This window comes from Myodes glareolus, chromosome 8, assembly GCF_982192425.1.
Source record: "Myodes glareolus chromosome 8, mMyoGla1.1, whole genome shotgun sequence".
Taxonomy (NCBI): domain Eukaryota; kingdom Metazoa; phylum Chordata; class Mammalia; order Rodentia; family Cricetidae; genus Myodes; species Myodes glareolus.
Genome location: NC_142033.1, coordinates 101,303,057 through 101,323,607, shown reverse-complemented (window position 1 = coordinate 101,323,607; position 20,551 = coordinate 101,303,057). Strand labels below are relative to the sequence as shown.

Sequence of the window (20,551 nt, the reverse complement as noted above, 5' to 3'; positions counted from 1 at the left end):
GCCTGATGTTCCAGCCACCCTGAAAAGGGCTAACTTACTATGCTGGTTGATATTTGCAGTAGGAAAGCCAAGTCCAGGAACCTAGACAACATCGTTAGTCATTAGGAGTTTAATCCTATTAGCCATCCTTTTACCCTGACCATGCCCCCAGCCCCTCACTGGGGGATTTTGGGTAGGGATTTCACCAGCGAGTCACTCCCTCAGATATGGAATCCTGTGTAGAAATCATGAGGCTATGACCCTCACACCCCTTGCTCTGAAGCTCAGAAACTGAGGTGACGTCTCCACACAAGTCTGAAGCGAGGTGATGACGTCTCCACATAAGTCTGAAGCTTAGGTGAAGTCTCCATACGAGTTAGAAGCACCAGTCTTGGAAATGATTTGTTACCCACCGTTCGGTGACCAATTCCCTGCAGTCATTCTTCCTACAGTGTAAGGTTGTGAACTCTTCCGTTAATGTTGCACATTTTTATGGTCCCTAATTACCCTTGTCTCACATTTAGTACCTTCTTCTCCTTGTCTTAAATTTTTCAGCGGCGTCCTAACCGACACATATATCCCGACAAGAAAACATCAGCAGAACCTTTTTTCCACCATCACTGCTTCCTGGCTCTTCAGGCTGGTCATTCAAGGCCTTTGTCCCTTTGAAGGGCTGGGACACCACCCAGCGTGTTTCTGGCCTGTTCCTCTTGTCTGATTGTGGGATAGTCTACCGGGAGCCACAACTTTCTGATCATTGACTTAGTGACAACAGCCACGTCGAGCTTCTGGGAGTATTTTGGGATGTCGTATTTCTTTCCTTGTGATGGCTGATGTGAAGAGACCCAAAATCAGCAGGGCTTGTCCGTGAGGGCTGCTACACCCATGTGACCTCCTGGGCTTAGGGCCCTTACTTCTTTGTGATACAGTCTTGCTGACTGGAATTCCTGATCCTCCTGCCTCAGCCTGCTGTGTCCCCCACAGCTGTGAAGTGGAGCTTTTGTAAAGGAAACTTCCACAGTTGCCTTCACCCGTGACGTCACACCCAGAACCCACATCACTGCACCACAGGGAGGGGAGGCGGATTCCCTCGGGGCCAGGCTGCTGTGGCATGTGGTGAAGGAGGTAACTAGACCCCACGGGGGACAGTGGGGACATCTGATATGCGGTCTGCCTCAACAGCTGTCTGCTAACAACTATAATAATGTGTATTGATGAGGACATAATCACCCTAATTAAAGGCTAATAACGAGGAGTTAATTGCCTTTAAAAGACTAAGTGAGGCCGGCCAGGATTTATCTGCCTCCTCCCTCACTGCAGAGGCTGATATGTGGGGACTAATTGTTTGAAACAAATCTTACAGAAAACTAATCATTCCTGTGCTGTTGGCCACGGAATAAAATGGTGGTCAATATGGCCGCAAGGTCTCCAGGCCACAGAGAGGAAGGGTGAGAGAGGCTGGGTGAGAGAGGCTGACACCAGACTCAAGGCATCCCCCCCACCACGTCCCCAGTCCCTCACTGGGGATTCTAGGCAGGGGTCCCACCCGACCACGCCCCCTATACATTCCACATGCCTGTCCTCAGGTCTGATGCAAAGCAAACACTCCTTCCAGAACATTTGTATACCTTTATTATCTACTTGGACTAATTCTATGAAATTTCCCCAAAGACAAAATGGTAAGTTTAAAGAAAGCCTCCATGCAGCTGGTCCTCAGGGTCAGGCAGAGGAGGATCTTTCTTAGAATCTTTTTTTGAGTTTTTGAGTCCTGGAACCCCCTCTGTAGACCAGGCTGGCCTCGAACTCACAGAGATCCGCCTGTCTCTGCCTCCCGAGTGCTGCACAGCTACAATGTCATCTCCTTGTTTAGCCTCCATAGATACAGGCTTTCCTTCCGATTCTTGAGCTTTCTGTTATGTCAAATGTGACTGCCACCACCATGAACCATCACCCCATGCTGTCATGGATTCCACACAGCGTGGTCTTTGTGGGGGGGTCTCTAGCCAGAACCTGGTCCCCCACACTTTATCTTCTTTGTGGCTGTGTATTCCAGGTCACTGTGCCTTTATGTTGTCTCCAGACATTTTGTGTCAGGCTGACCTTGAACTGACGACCCTCATGCCTCAGTCTGTGTTGTGACGTGAGCCCACATCTGCCTGATGTTTGGCTTTGGAGGACAGAGGGGCAACATGAGGCTGTGCAAAGTCCCGTCAAGGTCAGGGGACACGCTGGGCGATTGTCTTCCTCCCTGCTCTAGGGTCCAGAGGGCCACAGGCTGAGCACAGCCAGGGGTGAGAGGGTAGACAGTCGCCTTTGTGGCCTTTGCGGCTATGGACACCCTGGCGTTGTCTAGGGCCTCCGGCAGGGGCAGCCAACACTGTGTCTTTTGTCTGCCTGACGGAGATTTAGAGTGGAAATCTGTCTGTTAGCACATTCAGGCTGCAAATGGACTTTGTATCAGAACAGTCTCTGTCCAGGCTGGGCTCGGGGAACCCCCCACCACATCTACTTTTCCTTCTGGTTTGTAAAGTGACCCCGATGGAGGACAGTGAGAATCAGAGAGGAACTCGCCGCCCACAGGTGCCACACTCACATGGAAAGTAAGGATTAATCTTGGAATAAAAAACAGGAGAGATGAGCAGACCCTTGGCTCTCTCTCACTGCTGTAAAACCATCTGGCTATTTCCAGAGCAGGGCCCTCAGGATAAATCTCATCTGAGTAAACTCTTGATGCGTTTAGCCAGGTGGGGTGGCACAGGCTGAGGCGGGGGTTCGTGTGTTCAAGACCAGCCTGGTCTCACTTTTAATGAAGGGGACAAAGTTGCTCAGCCCAGGGTCTGGAATGCATGGCACTTGCTCAGTCGCTGCTATTCAAGGTTAGGACATTGTTGCTAAGCATCACCTGTGCACATCCCATAATATTCCCAGCCTCTGTATGAGGCTTTCAGAGCTCCAGCTTCAATCCAGAGAGGAGAACTACACAGTCACGGAAAGACTCAGGTAGTGAGGGATTCTGGACAGGTCCTCACCCCTCTCACCCCCTAGGTCAGCACCCTCGAGGCTCAGACAGCCTGCGCAGGGAAAAATAAGAGATCCTTCTTAGAGGGCTTTAGTAGTGGGCTTTGGGAACTGGGTCGGAGTTGCTTAGGCTTCATAAACCTGTTGGTCAGATTATAGAACATTCCAGAGGGCCAGGCTTAAGTCTCTCACCTTCCTTGGCTGTTTTCTCTACTTTCAAACTCAGGACTTGTCCCAGTTATTCTTCAGTGTTCTCCCTTCCCTTCCCCAGCCTCTCAGCAGCCTGCGTGGCTGGCTGGTGAGCCCCCAAACACTATCTCCACCTCCCGAGTGCTAGATGACCTACATTTGCCACTACGCCTGGGTCTTAATGCGGGTGCTGGGATTCGAACAAAGGTTCTTGTATTCTTCCACGGCCCTTTACCCGCTAAGCCCTTTCCTCAGTGCTGTGACCTCAGAGGACATCACGCCCCATCCCTCCCTGGCAGCATCAAGGACCAATCCACACTGAGGTCGGACGAATCTTCCTTTAATACAAAGTCGGTTTATCTACATACAGGGGCGGCGCCCACTGCTTCTGCCCAAAAAACTGGCGTGGGCAGAGCTGACCCGCTCTACAGTTGCTCCGGGGGGTCGAATGCCCCCAAGTGTCCTGCAGTTCTAGGGACCAGGTCCTCCATGCAGGGCACGGAGCCACGAGTGGGCGAGGATACTCCTGGCGGCTGGGGCTAGACCAGTGTCCTCGGTGGCCCGAGTGCCCCCAGCTTCACCCTCCGTATCTGATATGTCTGAAGATTGATTTAAAAAAAAAAAAAAAGGAAAACAAGAACTAAGAGTGTGTCACTCACACGGGGACGAGGGACACATCGCGGGCTCAGTCCCACGCTCGCACGTAACTGCCACACGACAAGCTGACTGAAAAAATAGGCCTCCCATGGAGGCATACATGGCGATCTTGTTTGTTTTTCAAAGTTTTGACCGGCACGATTGATTTTGTTTCTTCTTAAAAAAAAAAAGAAAAAGAAAAAGAAAAAAAAACACTATTAAAAAGAAAGAAAGAAAGAAAAGTCCCCGCCAGGCAGGCAGGGAGCATGGGGCAGAGCTGCCGGCAGTGGGGAGCAGCAGCCGCACCCTCTTCGCTCTCTCCCCCACCCCCCACCCTGGAACCTCGTTTGTGCCGAGTTCGGAAGGCAGCGGCTGGGCCCCGCAACGCCGGGCCTCCTCGTGCCCTGCGGGGCCTGGGTCACTTCTGGGCGCATTGCACAGGGTCTGGCGTCGGGCAGGGCCCATGGCTTATGTTGCATAATGGTCAAAGCTGCCCAGGTATTCCAGCGCCGCCTGGAAGCAGAACTGGTACTCGTCCTGCGGGGCAGAGGAGAAACTGAGGCACCTGCTCCAGAGACACAGGGTTCCCCGAGCAGCAGCAGGGTCCTCCCCAAGGCCTGCAGCCTCATCCTCCCCTGGCCTCTGCTGTGGGTGTTACTTTAGTTATATGAAGAAGAAGGTCACATGTGTTCCCGCTGCTTTTGTTAACTGTGTCAAGGCGTGTCACATGTGTTCCTGCTGACTTTAATTATGCAAACATGTGTTGCATATGTTTCACCTTGTTGACCTAAGGCACCTGATTGGTCTGATAAAAAGCTGGGCAGGAAAGGGATAGGTGGGACTGGCTGGTTGGTGGGGGATGGAGGGGACAGAGGAAGAGAAGGAAAGAGAAAGAGAGGGACATGCCCAGGGCCAGAAGCCAGGTGGTTAACCAGCCAGCTGGACTGAGAAGCAAGGAAAGAACACAGAAGAAAGGTAGCAGCCCCCAGGCAAAACAAAGATGCAGAGAAACAGGTTAAGCTGTAAGAGCAAGAAATGAAAATAAGGCCTAGCATTCATGACTAATATTAAGTCTCTGTGTCAAGATTTGGGAGCTGGCTGGTGACTCCCCCCATAAAAAGCCTGGTACAGGCCTCAGTTTCCCCAGTTGTACACAAATATCACTAGATTTAAGATCTGTGACCCAGAGGCAGACACCCGACCAACCCCAAGTCTGCAGGGCTGTGGAGCAGGCCTGAGGGGAGCAGAGGAAAGGAGGCATGGCATGCAGGGACGTCTCAGGCATGGCCCCATACCTCCGTCTGCACCATGGCGGGCCTCTGGGTTCGCAGCACCTTCACTGTCTGGAAAATGTCCACCACACCCTCATACCGCATCCGTTCCAGCACAATGCTCAGGGTGATGAACACGCCTGTCCTGCCCACTCCAGCGCTGCAGTGGAAGCGGATGGCAGTCACATGGGTGCTGGCTGCCCAGACCCCCCACCTGAGCTCCTCTGTGCACTCACCTGCAGTGCACCGAGATGGGCCCGTCCTGGCCGAACTGCTCCTTGGTCTTATGCACTTGGCCGATGAAGTCGATGAAGCCTTCGCCTGACTTGGGCGCGCCCTGCTCGGGCCAGTCCGTGAACTGGAACTGTCGGACGGTCCGGGACTGGCCATCCTGGAAGGGATAACCATTCACAAACCCCTTCTGCATCTAACAGTGTCTTCCACACGGACAATGTGATCATTGCCATGAGAGCCTTGGTTATCAATGTCCAAGATGCCACCTTCTGTGGCCAGCTGCCCGCACAACCCCCAAAGCTGATGGTGATCACTAAAATCCACAAGAGCTCCCAGCAGTGCCAAGCTGTGCCAAGCTGCTCCCACCCTGGTGAAGACTCCTCCTGAACACTGCTCCAGCCTCTGCTATGCCCTACTCACCCGGGCATCCGTGACCTTGAACTCGCGGAGAATGTACTGCGGCATGTTGTACTCTGCCATCGGGTCCACCACGAAGTACTGGTAGCGGGCAGAGCGCTCGGCGGGCCAGTACTGGTGGCATTTCTCCTGTGGAGCCAAGGGCAGGGTCAGTGGCATGGTCCTGCAGGGACCTCCCTGGTGGCCCCAGGCACACTCACCCGGCCCATCTCCCGGAGCTTGGTAAGCATCACGACAATGGTGGAGTTGTTCTCCCACAGGGCGCGCCAGAAGTCCTCCGTGGTCTCCGCCAGCGGCCCCTGCGTCGCAATGTAGGCTTTCTGCTGTCTGGGGGTGAGGGCGGCAAGCGTGGGGTCAGCCTCCAAGAGAGGCATACTGCGAGACACACGTCCTCTGTCCACTCTCCAAAGCCATCAGACACACTCAGCTGTGCCGACAGCGACAGCGGTCCCTCACCCCAGCCAGGGCGCCACTTCTCGGAACTACAGACTCCGTGGAGCCATGGGTGCTAGCGGCCAGACCAGGGCCATCTGGACGAGCAGCCAGAGCTCCAACCACCGAACCATCTCAGCTTCAGGTCAGACTTCAGCTCAGTGTCACTGAGGGGACTCTGGGTTCTAACTCCTGTAATGACCAGGCCAGGTCTGGGGCCACGGAGGTGGCTCAGTGGGCAGAGAGCTGGCTGAGCGTGTGAGGACCTGAGTTCAGTCCTCGGTTCTGGGACATGGCGACAAACCGTCCTGGTGGTCACCGCTCAGTCACTGTGGTGTCTGAGCAACAGCAGCCCCACAGGCTCAGGTCCCCAACAGATGCACTGCAGGGAAAGAGTGCATGTCGTGGAGCTGTGTTCTGAGGGTTCAGGGGCCCAGGGCTCTCTCTGCCTCTCATTTGCAATTAAGATGTGAGCTCTCGGCTACTCCAGCATCCTGCCTGCCTGCCTGCTTGCCGCACGCACGATGGACTGAGTCCCAGAACCCTGAGCCCCAAATAAACTTTCTTCTTCAAACTGCCCCGGCATTCGTCACAGCAAAACAGGACAGTAACTAAGGCAGCCTGTAGAACCTACTTGGGGAGTTTCAGATGCCCCGCTCATTAAAGAACGTGCCTAGGAAAAGATGCAGCACACAACCAAAAAAACTGAAAATCAAAGCCAGGCAACACAGGCTGAGGGCAGGGGCAAGGACGGGGGTGAGAACGGAGGTGGGGGTGAGGAGGAGGCGAAGGCCGGGATGGGGGTGAAGAGGCGGCCCCTGGAGGCCCCAGCGCACCTGTAGCCGTCAATGAAGCTGGCATTGATGTAGTCAGAGCCCTCGACGCCGCGGATGGGCTGCAGGCACACGCGCGAGCTCTCGTATGGCAGGATGTTCACCAGGCGGTTCTTAAACTTGTTGCAAGGCAGGCTGGCGGTGACGAAGCGCGAAGTGTGTGCCTTGGAGCTGGCGAGCCTCTGTGGGGACCAGAGGCAGGGTGGTCAGGACCACAGTGAGGGAGCCGCAGGGGGGACCCCACCTTATTGACTGTATGTATTAGGTGAATGAAGAGGTCAGAGGGCAACTTAAGGGAGTCAGTTCTCAGGCACACCCGTGGGTCCTGGGGCCTGGCCCATGTGCAGTCACCTTGAACTCCAGCTCCATGCCTGTGACATGCTCTCCAGGCTCCACCTGGGCCAGCTTCTGTATGTAGGTGTAGAGGCTGCGCGCGGGGACCTCGGTGTTGCCGCAGCCCACGGCCTCCAGCAGAGCTTCGTGGATGAAGCTGTACTGATCCTCTGTCTGCACCATGTAGTTGCGCTGCGACCGCATGAGCGTCACATGCCCATACACGTCCACTGTCTTCTCGGTCTTAATGCGCTCCAGCATGGCGTCGATGACGATGAAGCAGCCAGTGCGGCCCACGCCAGCACTGTGGGAACAGATGCCACGGTCAGGACACAGGGCAGGACAGGGCAAGCCGGGCAGGGGATAAGCCGGGGCTGCACTGTGCACACCTGCAGTGGACCACAATGGGGCCGGCATCAGGTGGGTTGCAGGTCTTGACTCTGCGCAGGAATGCCAGGAAGGGAGTGGGGTACTCGGGCACCCCGTGGTCCGGCCATGCTGTGAATTGGAAATGGCGCACCTCACGCTTCTCGCTCGAGCCATTCTGGAACAGAGGGAAAGCAATCTGTCACCGTGGGTCAAGTGCACCCCAGAACACCTCAATCCATACTTCCCACTGTGCCCACATCACACTGACCACAGCCTGGGGTAACTCAGCTCCCCCCAATTCCCTCCCTCGCCCCAAAACGCACTAACTCCGTGCTAACTCCAGGAGTCCCTGTCCTGCTCCCAGGGCCTGCAGCTCCCTGAGCATAGCCCTTCCATATCCCCCTTCCCCTCAGAGTCAAAGCAAGCCCGTGTCCCCTCTGCAGCTCAGCCCTGCCAGATCCTGCCCACCCTCACGTTTCTCCATTGCTGGGACGCCCAGACCTGCAGCCCTCCCACGACACGACACGACAGTCGTCCCTTTCCGTGCTCTACAGCCACACCCATTATAGAGGGGGAAGAACGCTGGTGATGGGCAGCCCTGGTGGCCCATGGTGCTCCTTCCTGCCACACAAACACGCAGTACACTGCGCCCTGTTACAACAAATGAACTGAGTGGATTCTGCTACACACCAAGGGTGGCCATCATTTAAGATGTGCATGGATAGAGAGATGACTGTGTCCTTTCCCATCAGGACAGGACTCGTGGGTGGCAGAACCCAATCAGCTCAGAGGCAGGCAGGGCACACCACACTTCCAAGCCAAGCCTGGCCTTGTCCCGCTGTGGCGGTGGGAATGTTGTCAGCCTGGGACACACTCATCTTTCTGTGCGACGCCTCTCCTACCCAGGCTGTACCTTGTGTAGGGAAAAGGTCCTGACGCAGAAGGTGGCCAGCTCCATGGTGTCCAGCAGGGTGACCTGGATGAAGCCGTAAGTTTCTGTACCTCGGTTAGGCCAGTACTGGTCACATTTGATCTGTGTTGGGATGAGGGGAGGTGGGTGAGGAAGGGCGGCCAGTGCCCTGGGTGCCGTGGGCAGGTGATGAGGGGAGGTGGGTGAGGAAGGGCGGCCAGTGCCCTGGGTGCCGTGGGCAGGTGCTGCCTGTGGTCCTCACCCGTGACTTCTCCTCCAGCCGCGTCATCATGACCACAGTGGCTGACCGCTGCTCCCACACCATCCGCCAGAAGTCCCCAAAGGTCTCAGGCAGGGGCCCCTGTGTGGCGATGTACGCATTCTGCCGACGGTAGCCGTCCACATAGTTGGCGTTGATGTAATCACTACCCACGATGCCTGCAGCCGGGCAGGGTGCCAGGAACAGCTTTGTGGGGGCTGCCCAACTCACCCTCTCCCCCGATGCACTGTTTGCCACACGCCTGTCACTATGGCACCCTCCCCCACAACGTTGACAACCCTGAGAGGACAGAGGCTGACACAGGCTGAGCAGAGACCATCATACATGTGCAGCCCCCTCCCCCACCTTCAAGCGGCTGCAGGATGACACGTGAGTGGTCGTAGGCGATGACGTTGGCGTAGCGGTTCTTTGGCTTGTTGGCCTCCAGGTTTGAATGTTCCCAGGTGAACTGCTGCCCGGGGTCGATGGACTGCAGGAAGAGGGCAGGCTCAGGATTGGCAGGGTTGGGGTGCTGGGGCATAGGTCAGGGAGGCCCTGCTGTAACCCCAGCTCACCTCGTACTCTTGCGAGAGCTTCAGGCTGTCGTTGGCTTTAAGTCTCTCCATGTGCTCAGCCATGTCTGCGATGGGGATGGGTGGGTGGCTGAGCATGCCTGTGGGGAGATGGGCGGGTTGAGGGTCAGTGGATACAGGCACTGTGGTTAGAGGACTTGACAAGTGGGCAAGATGGGGGTGGTGCCCCTGCTGCCCAGCTGGAAGATAATGTCCTGGTCCCCACACTGCCCAGGGCTCCAAGGTCCCAATGTCTTGGGGCAGAGACAGAGAAGCAAAGGCAGCTGGTGCAGCTGAAACATGATGCCTAGGTGTTGCCCTCCCTGACCAGAGGGGTCGAGCAGCCCTCCAGAAGAGCACACTGTGTTATGTGCACGTGCTGGGCTGTCCCTGGTTTCCTGTGTCTTGAAGGAGGCGGGATCTGGCGCCTCCAATCTGCAGTCCAGGCCCTGCCAGTGCCGGCCAGGAGAGCTCTTCTTTCAGCTTTGATCCTGCGTGGGTGTGTACCCCTTCTTCACATCGACCTGGTGGGGTCCCTGCGTGGTTGTGTACCCCCTTCTTCACACCGACCTGATGGGGTCCCTGCGTGGTTGTGTACCCCTTCCTCACACTGACCTGGTGGGGTCCCTGCGTGGTTGTGTACCCCTTCCTACACCGACCTGGTGGGGCCCCTATGGAGAAGGGACCTGGAGGGACGGTAGATGCCGAGGGTAAGGGAGCTACACGCGGGCCTTGTCAGGAGCTTTCGGGGATTCTCACTAGAGTCCGAATGTCTGCTATGAACTAGCTCAGAATTGGACTTTAGGGTGATGTGAGACTCTGGGCACTTGGAAGAACACAGCAGATGTCAGTTAGACTCAAACTCAAAACCCTTGCTGGCTGGAGTTCATAATGGTGGGGAGCAAGAAAGAGAGCGTGTGTGTGTGAGTGTGTGTTCACAGGGCAGTGGTGGCGCCTGCCCTTAACCCAAGCACTCGGAGGCAGAGGCAGTGGATCAATGCGTTCACGGTCGCCTGGTCTACACAGCAAGTTCCAGGACAGCCAGGACTGTTACACAGAGGAACCCTAGCTAGGGGCGGGGGGGGGGGGGGTGCAGCTGATGATGAGGCCTGCAGAAGTCTGAGGCCACAGAGGGACACTCAGGGCTCGGCAGGTGCGAGGACACCGCCAAAGGCCTGTGTGGGAAATGGCCAGGATAATCCTTGTAACCCTACCCGAGGGTGGGGGCACAAAACTGCGGCTCTCCTGTCCAATCCACTGTTTTCTTCTGACTTTTTAGGCCGCCACGTAACTGACCTCGCTTGGTGATGAGAGCCCGGCTCGTTCTTGGGGTGCAGGAGGCCCAGTCACAGTGGCCCCACCAAGCCGCCCCGGCCCCAGGGCCAGCACACACCTGGCGTCTGGAAGTTGATTCGCCGCATTTCCACAGGGTCCTTGGGGTGATGAGGGGCGAGGTCGGCGTTGTTCAGCAGGCATTTGGTGCGGGGCTCAGAGTCCTTGCGTTTACTTCATGGAGAGTGAGTGGGACAGACGGCCCAGGGTCAGCACACGCCCAGCGGTGTGAGACTCAACACTAACCTTGATCCCACACTGAGCCTTAACCTTGGTCTAACAAAGCTCCAAATGCAGACAGAGCCTCAATCCCAGATGATGGCTGATTCCATCTGGGGCTCCAATCAGGACTGAGCCCAGTTCCTCCCACCGTTGCCCACCTGCCTCAGACTGGTCCTCACCTGTCAGGTTTGCTGTCCGCAGGCCGGATGAGGTGAAAGAAGAGAAGAGAAGATCACGTGAGAGCGTGCCCTGCTGTGACTACAGTGGCTTTGCGACCCTGCTGACCCTCAGTCTCTGGCAAGTAAGGGCTTGTCATTCATGTCTGGACCCCACTCCGAGGCTCACCACAGCCCTCCGGGGAAGGTGTGGTGGGCCCTCACCTGTGGGATGTGTAGTGGTCCCGCCCCTCACGCTGCCTGCGAGGCCCCTGCCCCCCCCCCCCCACCAGCCACAAGGCTCACTTCTTGTACAGCAGGATGGCAATCACGATGCAAATGATGAAGACCACGGCCAGCACGGGCCCGATCACCCAGATGAGACCTTCCTCACCGTCCACGATGGGCTGGGGGTCGGGGTTGTCCAGCTGGAATGGGTCTGAGAAGGGACTGGCTGCAAATGTCTGCAGGAGAGCGACAGGAGGGGCTGCCATCAGGGCTGGACACACACTGGTGCCTCCCTGACTCCCTCTGCTTCTCTGGAGCCCACGAGTGATGGGGAATGATGGGATACCTTTTCTGAAGTGCTCTTACTCATCCTTCAAAGCCCCTGCTCCCAGGGTCCTTCTCTCTAAAGGATAAGCCCTTGGGTCCCCCTCTGCCAAGTCCCTCCCTCTTTCCAGAACTGACCAATTGGGAGCTGATGAGGTCTATGCTTGGCTTCAGGGATCAATTTAGGTCAACCTCACTGAGAGGTCCCCTTGTCCATCAGCTTAGTGGAGTGATGGGCGCAAGCCAAAGTCCTCTGTGCCCCCATTCCCACACCTATTTCCAGGTTGGTGGGGAAGCCTAACTGGAATGTGGGCAGGCACCACGGAGGACTTACAGGCTCATTCTTCTGCAACACAGCCAGCACAAAGAGGACATAGCGGTGACCTGGCTCCAAGCCGCGGTTGTCAAAGCCGCCATATTGCTTCTGGTTCCCTGGATGGAAGACAGCTGGCAGGATGGAGAAACGGGCTGCAATGTAGGGCCGGGGCACTTCCAGCTGGCGTGAGTGGCGCAGGCTGCGCCTCTGCAGCCGGGAGATGTCCTGGATGAGCTGTGGAGACAGTGGCATGTCGGCTCAGTGCTCCCAGGGTCAGTGTGCACCACAGTCTGGTTGTGAGCAGGCCTGGGAGAGGGGAGCGCTGGCCTCACCTCTTCCAGATCCATGTCCTCTGGACTACCCATCAGGATCGGGAACTGGCCGCCGCGAGACTTGCGCAACGGGACCATCACAATGAAGTAGCTCCTGTGGAGGAAGTTTGGAGGTATGTGTCCCTTGCCCACGTAGCCCCCACGACTCCACATCCCAGTTCAGGGTCACATGCCTTCTGCTAACTTCATGGTGTTCTAGTTCTCGAACTCTTGTGTACCCCTCAAAGTCCAAGTCTGAGTGCCCATATGCTCTTAAATCCTTTTTCCCTGCTCCCAGGAGCACTTCCTCCCTGGGGGCTCCTAGTCAGGCTCCCATCAGCCCAAAAGAACAGAATCAAAACCTCACAGAGGTGCTAAGATTGCACTGTGGGGGACAGTGCCAGGGGCAGGCTCATGGACCCTTGTCATCTCGGTAAGGGAGAAAACCAAGGCAGAGCCTGTGTGGGGACAGCAAAGGACCGGGTCATGCGAGGAAGGGAGGCGTACTGCACGGTCACAGGGCTCTGGCCGTCGGGCAGGTAGACCACGATGAAGCCGTCATTGTCGGGCTTTGGGGCGACACTAGGTTTGCCACTGAGCATGTTGAAGGCGGTCCTGGCAGTGACCGTCTGCTGCAGGCCACCCAAGCTGCTGCCACGGTTGGTGAGCACGAAGTTATAGAAGGTGTGGGGCTTGAGGTGTGTGATCAGCTTCTTGGTGGTGCGGCCATCCACATCCAGTGTGAGCCCGTTGTACTGGATCTGTGGGTGGGGCTGGCTCAGCGTGGGGGCAGCTAGCTCATAGCCTGTTGACCCCAGTGGAGTCGCAACCTCAGAATGCTCACCATGAGCTCAGGTTGACTGTCCTGAGAACCCAGGCAGAGTGCTGACACCCTCCCAAACCTGACTGAGCTCTGGTCCTATACTGAACTTCACATCCAACTAAGCCTTGATCGAGGGCCAAACTGCCATATCTGCTAAGCCCTGAAGCCAGTCTGAGGGCCAACCCAATTGTTCCAGGCCATCTCTAATGCTAAGCCCCAACCCTGGCTGGGCCTCAACCCCACAAGAAATCCTGGCTGCAGGCCAGCTGAGCTTCTGGACTGAGTTTCAACCTGACGTGAGCCCTATCACCGACTGACCCTCGATCCCAGGCAGAGGCCCAACACTGACTGATCCTCTTCAGTCTCAAAACTGCTCAGGTCCCAGACTCTTCCTTAACCCAACCTCAAACTTAAAGGTGACTCCTGATCTTAGACCGGATGTCGAATCCCGACCTCGGTTGGCCTTTGCCAGCTGATTCCGGCCAGAGCCCGGGTGTCTCCCGCCCTGCTCTCACTGTGGTACCTTATAGGGCGTGGGCGAGTTGTAGTTGTCAGGGAACTCCCAGCTCAACAGCACTGATGTCTTCATTATCATTTTCACCCTGAAGTTCTTGGGGGAGACTGCAGGCCGCGGCAAGCGGGGAGAGAAAGAAGAGAGTCCAGGTAAGCGCTGAGTCAGAGCCGAGGGGCCCTTGGGGCGGCCCCTGTCGTCCCTGCGGTGCGCTGTGCCCTCGGCCTTCCTGCCTGGCCCGGCCCTGCCTGCCCTGTCCCCAGTGCCTGCTGCTGCAAGGACGACGCCACTGCGGAGAGAAGCGGGAGGGGCGTGGCCTCCAGGGTGTGGCCGCCGAGCCGCATCCCACCTGTGCAGACCGGAGCCTCGGGCGCCTGGGCTGAGTCCGTGGAGGCCGAGACTTACCTGCGGGGAGGGGCGAGCCGGGGCCGGGGCGGCGCCTACCTGGGTCCCGCGCGAGACTGTAGCGCAGCGGGGGTGAGAAGGGACCCGGGCCGCGGCGCGTGTGCGCTCGCACGCGCAGCTCGTAAGCCGTCTCCGGCCGCAGCCCCTGCAGCGTGAGCGCCGTCTCCGCCCCCGGCTCAGCCGCCGCCGCCAGCTCCGTCTCGGTCGCGGGCCCCGGGGCGCCAACCTCCCGGACGGACACCGTGTACTTGACGATGGCGCCGTTGCGCTCGGCGGGCACGGGAGGCAGCCAGCGCAGCAGCACAGAGCCCGTGGACGCGTTGCCCGCGGCGCCCAGGATCTGCGGGAAGCCGCGCGGGGCGTCCTCGGGGATGCTCAGCGCCGCCGCCGCCTCTTCTCCCAGCCCCGCGCGTCCGCGCGCCGCCAGCCGAAACACGTAGGTGGCGCCCTTGTGTGCAGGCGCTGCGAACCGCCGCTCCCACGCCGCTAGTTCCAGCGTGGCCGGTGCCGCGTCTTCACGCCCGAACTGCAGGCGGTAGCCGAGCACAGGGTCCTCAGCCACGTCCGCGGGGGGCTCCCAGCGCGCCAGCAGGCTGCCCTCGGGGGTCTGCTGCACCGACAGGGTGGGGCGGCCCAGCACTGCAGGGAGAGATGGTCAGCCAGAGCCAGGAGCGTGCTTCAGCCCGTCACTCAGCCCCTCCATCCTGACCACGCCCCCAGCCCCTCACTGGGGAATCCTAAATGGGGGCTCCACCCTGACCATGCCCCCCAGACCTTAAAGGTCTAGTTTTTTTAAATATTTTTATTATGTATACAATATTCTCTGTGTGTGTCTGCTGCAGGCCAGAAGAGGGCACCAGACCTCATTACAGATGGTTGTGAGCCACCATGTGGTTGCTGGAATTGAACTCAGGACCTTTGGAAGAGCAGGCAATGCTCTTAACCGCTGAGCCATCTCTCCAGCTCCAAAGGTCTAGCTTTTAAAGATGCGTTTTAGCAAGGACTTTTAAGCAAAGGCTTGGATTCCAAGGTGGGGCACAAGGACATCTCTTGAGCATCCTTTTATCACTGGAAGCCTGACTCCCACACTGCTGCTGAGAGACAGTCAAATAAGGAGCGTCCAGGCAGAGAGCGGGACGAGGGCAGGGACAGACACGGGTTAGCAGTGTCTGGAACCTGGAACCTCCAAGAAAAGCCCATGCCTTTCCTCTCTTGGTCCCACTGTCCTGGTATATCTTTACACTATACAGGCTTGAGAATCATGGGGGCTGCTCTGGGCCTGTACCTGCTCCCTTGGTCACCACCACCTTCGGCTTGCTGCGAGCGCCATCGCCTTTCATGGTGTACGCGGCTACTGTGATAGAGTAAGCAGTCTCAGGCTGTAGGTTCGTGATCACCATTTCCTGTGAGTGTGGACGGGAGTGGGTGTCAGCCATGGGGCAAGATGCTCACCCTCTCCCCTAAGACAAAGATGGGACATGGACAGACACACTGGTGAGCGCATGCACAGACCACAGCATGCAGCGGCCACACCCTGTCAACAACACACATCCTGGGCCAGGCTGTCACCAACAGATCCTCAGAGCCACCAGAGTGCTGTGAGCAGCCACCTCCAGGGCGCCCCCACTTCTGTAAAGCCAATGAAGTCCTCCCCACCCCTCACTCCCTCAGCTCCAGTCACAGGGTGTCCTGGGCACCCTAGGCCTTGGCATGGCTTGGCCACTCTGAGCCCACTGACCTCTTAGAGATGCCCTAACCGACTTGAGAAATGCAGTTACGCTAGCTGGAGTTTTGAAAGTCACTTGTGAACCGCAGCCGTCTCATGCTACGATGCAAACTGCAGACTTAAAGTCAATAGCTGCAGAGGTGCAGACTGGAGTGGGAGGCTGGCACAGGCTGTACAGTGAGGCCTGTGTCAGACACAACCCCGCAGCGGAATGCTTCATCCTTCCCGGACCACCCTGTGCCTGGTCCCCTCTCCTATCCAGGTGACAGTGTGACACCATGCTGGGATACAGTTCGTTCACACCACACCCCAGACAGTGGATGTTCCAACACATTGGATCCTGTTGCCTCTTCCTGGGGACTTTAGTCAGCCTTGGCCACCAACTCTCCTGAGCCCACAGCATAAGATATGTCAACTCTATAGTGGTGACTGACATGTCTTGCATACAACCTATGTACACATGCATTCTTGTAATCAGGGGCGCGTGTGTGTGTGCACGCGCGCGCACACACACACACACACACACACACACACACACACACACACACACACAGCATGCCCGGCAGCAAGCAGAGTCCTCAGGAGCACAGGAGTGGGGGATGGGACAGAAACAGGCAGGAAGGACAGAGGGCATCCCCTGGAGCCGGAGAGAGACCTTTGCAAGCCCCAGCCAGGTCAGTGGCAACTTTAGACCTTATGCAGAGCCCTTGTCTCCTGTCAATCTGATTGAGCAGCCCAGAGACAGGCAGGGCCTTGCCTGAGGACACATGCCAATTCCACACTGCTCTGAGGTGGCAGCCTGGCAGCTGTCCTTCCCCACCCTGGGTCCGTCAGAAACTATGGAGGGCACGTGGGGGACACAGGAGGAGACCTGGGGACCACGGGCGTGCAGACTGCACAGTGCGGACGGCAGGTGGCTCAGGAGACTACTCACGTATTCGGCAGTGTCGTCCATCTCCCACTGAGCGGGAGGCGGTGGCGGGGGAGAGAGGAGGGACGTGAGAGGGGGGCCAGCAGTAGAGTGGGGAGTAGAGAGGAAACAGTGCCCAGACGCCCATGCCACCCCAGCCGTGTGGCCCACCTGGGCATCTGCCAGCATGATGTCCTTGATGCGCGGTGGCCCGCGGGCCTCAGCGCCTTCCATGCGCACATAGTGGACCTGGTAGCCGCGGATCTGCCCGTGCTGCCGGCCGGGCGTGGGCGAGCGCCACAGCACTCGGATGGCCGTGGCGTTGAGCGCCTCCGCCTCCACCTTCCGCGGGGGCGCGCTGGGCACTGGCGGGCAGGAGGGGGGCGGCGGGGCTGTTACAGGGGCACTAGGCCCCGCCCCGGGCCAGAGTACTGGGAGTTGCTGGCCCGGGAGGGCGTGGCCCCCTCCAACCCCTACGTTCCCAGGACCTGCTGCTGTACCACACAATGACCAACCGTGGTCCCTCTCCCAGGCCCCATTCTTAGCGCTTGTCCCCCTCAGAGCTGATACACATCTCTGCAGTCTACAGATGGGGAAACTGAGGCCTGGAAAATGGAACCCTGATCCCAGGTGATCACAAAGCTAGGACAGACTGGGCGGTCAGTCCAAAATCATCGTCTCCTGGTCTGCTAAGCTGGGAGCCTTTTTTTTTTTTCCCCAGCTTGCCATCAGGCCCAAAGCCTCCCTCCCGGCACTGGGCACCAACTGCTATTCACAAGTCCCACGTCCGATGATGATCTGCTCCTAGCGTGTCACTAGCCTGCCTGTCACGCGGCTTTTCTGCTTCAAGCTACATGGCCTCTTGAACAGGCCATCATGGGTATATGTTGGTGGAGGAGGCAGGATGATGCAGGGCCACCAAGAGTCTAAAACTCAGGTTAAGGAGGCCACCTTAGAGGCGCACCAAGGGAAGAGGGTGCCCCAGGCTCAGGCTACCTGTGGCGAGGCCCCCTGAGATGCAGCTTGCTCCTGGCTTCCTGGCTCCCGCTCTGACCCCAGCCCTGGGTCCGGCCAGGGCCGGTGCTTACCGTCTTCGTCGGTGCGGACGACCACGGGCGAGCTCTCGGGCCCTGGTCCCACCTCTGTGTAAGCCACTGCGGTGACACGGTACTCCGTCCATTTCTCCAAAGCTTCCAGAAGGATCTGAGTGGTGGTCGGGGGTATGTTGTTCACCTCCTTGGGGTCCGGGTCCTCTGAGCCCAGCGGTCGGTAGCGGACGCTGTAGCCCACCAGGGCCCCGTTGTGAGTTTCTGGCGGTGGCGGGCGCCAACTTACCAATATGGCCGTGGAGCGCAAGCTGGTGCACTTAACATCTTGAGGGGGGGCTGACGGTTCTATTGGGGAGAGCGTGGGGGCGGGGAGGTGGGATGGGCAGGGAGGGCAGGGACAGAAGATGGGAAAGAGAAAATAAAAAGATGATAACAAAACAGAACGAACCAAAGAGAAATCGAACCCAAAAGAAGCGGGTGTCAAACAAAGGTGAGATGGGGGGTGGGCGGGGGGGGGGGGGCTGGCCAAGAACTCGTCCGCTAGCTGTGCGAGAGACAAGGGTGGGTGGTGTGGCGGAGAAGGCGCTTGCCACTGGGCTCCACTATGTGCTCGAGATGATCCTACTGTGTGTCATGAGTATAATGCCGGCTTCACGGAACAGAGAAAACAATTACCGAGCACCCTCTTTGTGCCTGGCATTACGACACGAAACCAGAACAGAAGCTCCCATACACTAAGGACCTACTGTCTGCCAGCTCCTTTACAGAATAGGAAAATCATTTCCCAGACTCCTACCATGTGTCAGGCTCCACAAAGTTGCTAAGACACTGTCATATCCTTCAGAGAATGGCAGAAGTAAGTTCCTGCGTGCCTACTACGGGCCAAGCATATACTGGCCCATAATATACTAAGGGATGTACTTAGCCAGGCACCATGACAAGGACTACAACTGAAGCTCCAGCAACTGAACACCTACTAGGTGCCAGGCCCCCCACAGGGCTTAAAAGAATTGGAGCAAAATCACCTATGGCCCCCAGACCTATTATATGCTGGGCATCATGCCAGGGGAGAAGTCTACACACAGGTACATACTGTGTGCTGGGTGTTTGCCAAGGGCTTCATAGAATAAGATAAAGGCATGTGCTATCAGAGGCCTACTGTGTGCTGGGTGTTTGCCAAGAGGATTAGCAATCATATCAGGTCCTATTATGTTCAAGGCATCACACCAAGGTGTCTTAAGACAACAGCAGATTTACTTATTCTGAGCATCTACTTGCAGGCCTTGCTGAAGTACTCTGGGGTTAAAGCATACAGTGCTTAAACTATTCTTAGGGTTCATCTATTTACTTAACACTTGAGCCCTGAGGCCATCCCAGCAGCCAACTCCAGACACCTCTGTTCTCTTGGCCTTACTCAAAGATGGGTGTCTTGAGCACCTCATGTGCACCTGTCACATGCCAGGTGTTTGACAGAGTAATAACAGAGGCGCTGAACACAGCCTGTGAGGGCACCGATTGTGTGCTGGGCACTGGGACAGGTCTCCGAATACTGAATACCCACTGTGTGCCAGAGCACCAGGCTACTCCTCACGTGGTAAGCACTTACCCATGTGGTGGGTATTATGCTATTGCTAAATCAGAAAGTCAGACTGCAAACGGTAAGTCACCTAATGTGTACTAGTACTGTGCTAGGGGCTCTACTGAAAAGAAGTCTCCATACTTTAAACACCTACTGTGTGCTAGGCTCTGGACTACCAACTCTAGAGAATATCAAGGAATCTTTCATGTTAAGCACCCACTGTGAACTTGGCACTGAGTAAACAGCCCCCACATAATAAGCACATACTATGTGCCAGATACTAGCCTAACAATTCCTGCATATAACACCCACTCTGTACAGGGCATCGAGTTAATAGGCTATATATATATATATATATATATATATATATATATATATATATGTATGTATGTATGTATGTATGTATGTATGTATGTATGTATCTCAAATACTTAGTGTGCCAAGCACCACTGGGCTAGTAGCACCCATACATTACATTTACTGCATGCCAGGCACTGGGCTAATAGGCACCCATACATTAAACACTTACTATACTATATGCTAGGCACTGATTAGGCTAACAGTGACCACACATTAAGTCCCTACTATGTGCCTGATATTGCACCGGGGCTTTACTGAAGAACAAGAACAATCCCCATGTTAAACACCTACTGTGTGGGCACTGGACCAACAGCTCCCACGTATTGAACAGCCACTGTGTGCCAGACACTGGAGTAATTGTCTCCATCACTCAGTGCCTACTATGCGTCAAACATGGTCTATTATACCCCGTGAAGCACTAGGAGTGCTCGTGTATTGGGCACCTACTCTGTGTCAGGTACTCTTAGGGCTGTCGCTTAAGCATTTATGGGGTATCCATCCATATTGTAGGGATTTTATTAAATTGAGTTCTAATTTTCACATATGAAGAAGGTACTTTGTGTCAGGTACCATGATATGACCCTAGAATGGTGCAGTGCCAGGGCTTTGGCAGGAACTGTGCTGGACAAACCTGAGCAGAACAATTCTTTTTCAGACCAACACAGTCCAGATACGAGCACCTGTGTGTTGTGTGTTAAACACCAAGCCAACTTCTTCTTCTTTTTTAATGTTTTTTTTTTATTTTTTTAAATTATTTATTTATTTATTATGTGAACAATATTCTGCCTGTGTGTATGCCTGAAGGCCAGAAGAGGGCACCAGACCCCTTTACAGATGGTTTGAGCCAC

At 56.4% G+C, this 20,551-nt stretch overlaps 1 protein-coding gene across 9 annotated transcripts in view; it reads right to left on the bottom strand.

Moving 5' to 3' along the window:
* Positions 1–3,510: 3,510 nt before the first annotated feature.
* Ptprs (protein tyrosine phosphatase receptor type S) overlaps positions 3,511–20,551 on the bottom strand; it is a 62,131-nt gene continuing 45,090 nt past the window's right edge. For 3 of the 9 annotated variants that reach the window (XM_087909267.1, XM_087909268.1, XM_087909274.1), the window contains 24 exons: positions 17,804–18,109; positions 16,887–17,080; positions 16,740–16,766; positions 15,365–15,482; positions 14,080–14,718; positions 13,687–13,784; positions 12,848–13,101; positions 12,362–12,455; positions 12,048–12,263; positions 11,468–11,625; positions 11,186–11,197; positions 10,846–10,958; positions 9,456–9,553; positions 9,247–9,370; positions 8,884–9,059; positions 8,625–8,744; positions 7,732–7,886; positions 7,361–7,646; positions 7,013–7,191; positions 5,945–6,071; positions 5,748–5,873; positions 5,330–5,484; positions 5,118–5,253; positions 3,511–4,359 (listed from right to left, as the gene is read on the bottom strand). In XM_087909267.1, coding sequence (XP_087765393.1) covers positions 4,291–4,359; positions 5,118–5,253; positions 5,330–5,484; positions 5,748–5,873; positions 5,945–6,071; positions 7,013–7,191; positions 7,361–7,646; positions 7,732–7,886; positions 8,625–8,744; positions 8,884–9,059; positions 9,247–9,370; positions 9,456–9,553; positions 10,846–10,958; positions 11,186–11,197; positions 11,468–11,625; positions 12,048–12,263; positions 12,362–12,455; positions 12,848–13,101; positions 13,687–13,784; positions 14,080–14,718; positions 15,365–15,482; positions 16,740–16,766; positions 16,887–17,080; positions 17,804–18,109 — 3,980 coding nt within the window. In that variant the 3' untranslated portion in view covers positions 3,511–4,290. The remainder of the gene's footprint in view (positions 4,360–5,117; positions 5,254–5,329; positions 5,485–5,747; positions 5,874–5,944; positions 6,072–7,012; positions 7,192–7,360; positions 7,647–7,731; positions 7,887–8,624; positions 8,745–8,883; positions 9,060–9,246; positions 9,371–9,455; positions 9,554–10,845; positions 10,959–11,185; positions 11,198–11,467; positions 11,626–12,047; positions 12,264–12,361; positions 12,456–12,847; positions 13,102–13,686; positions 13,785–14,079; positions 14,719–15,364; positions 15,483–16,739; positions 16,767–16,886; positions 17,081–17,803; positions 18,110–20,551) is intronic. The other 6 variants (XM_087909272.1, XM_087909270.1, XM_087909273.1 and 3 more) reach the window with 6 other exon arrangements.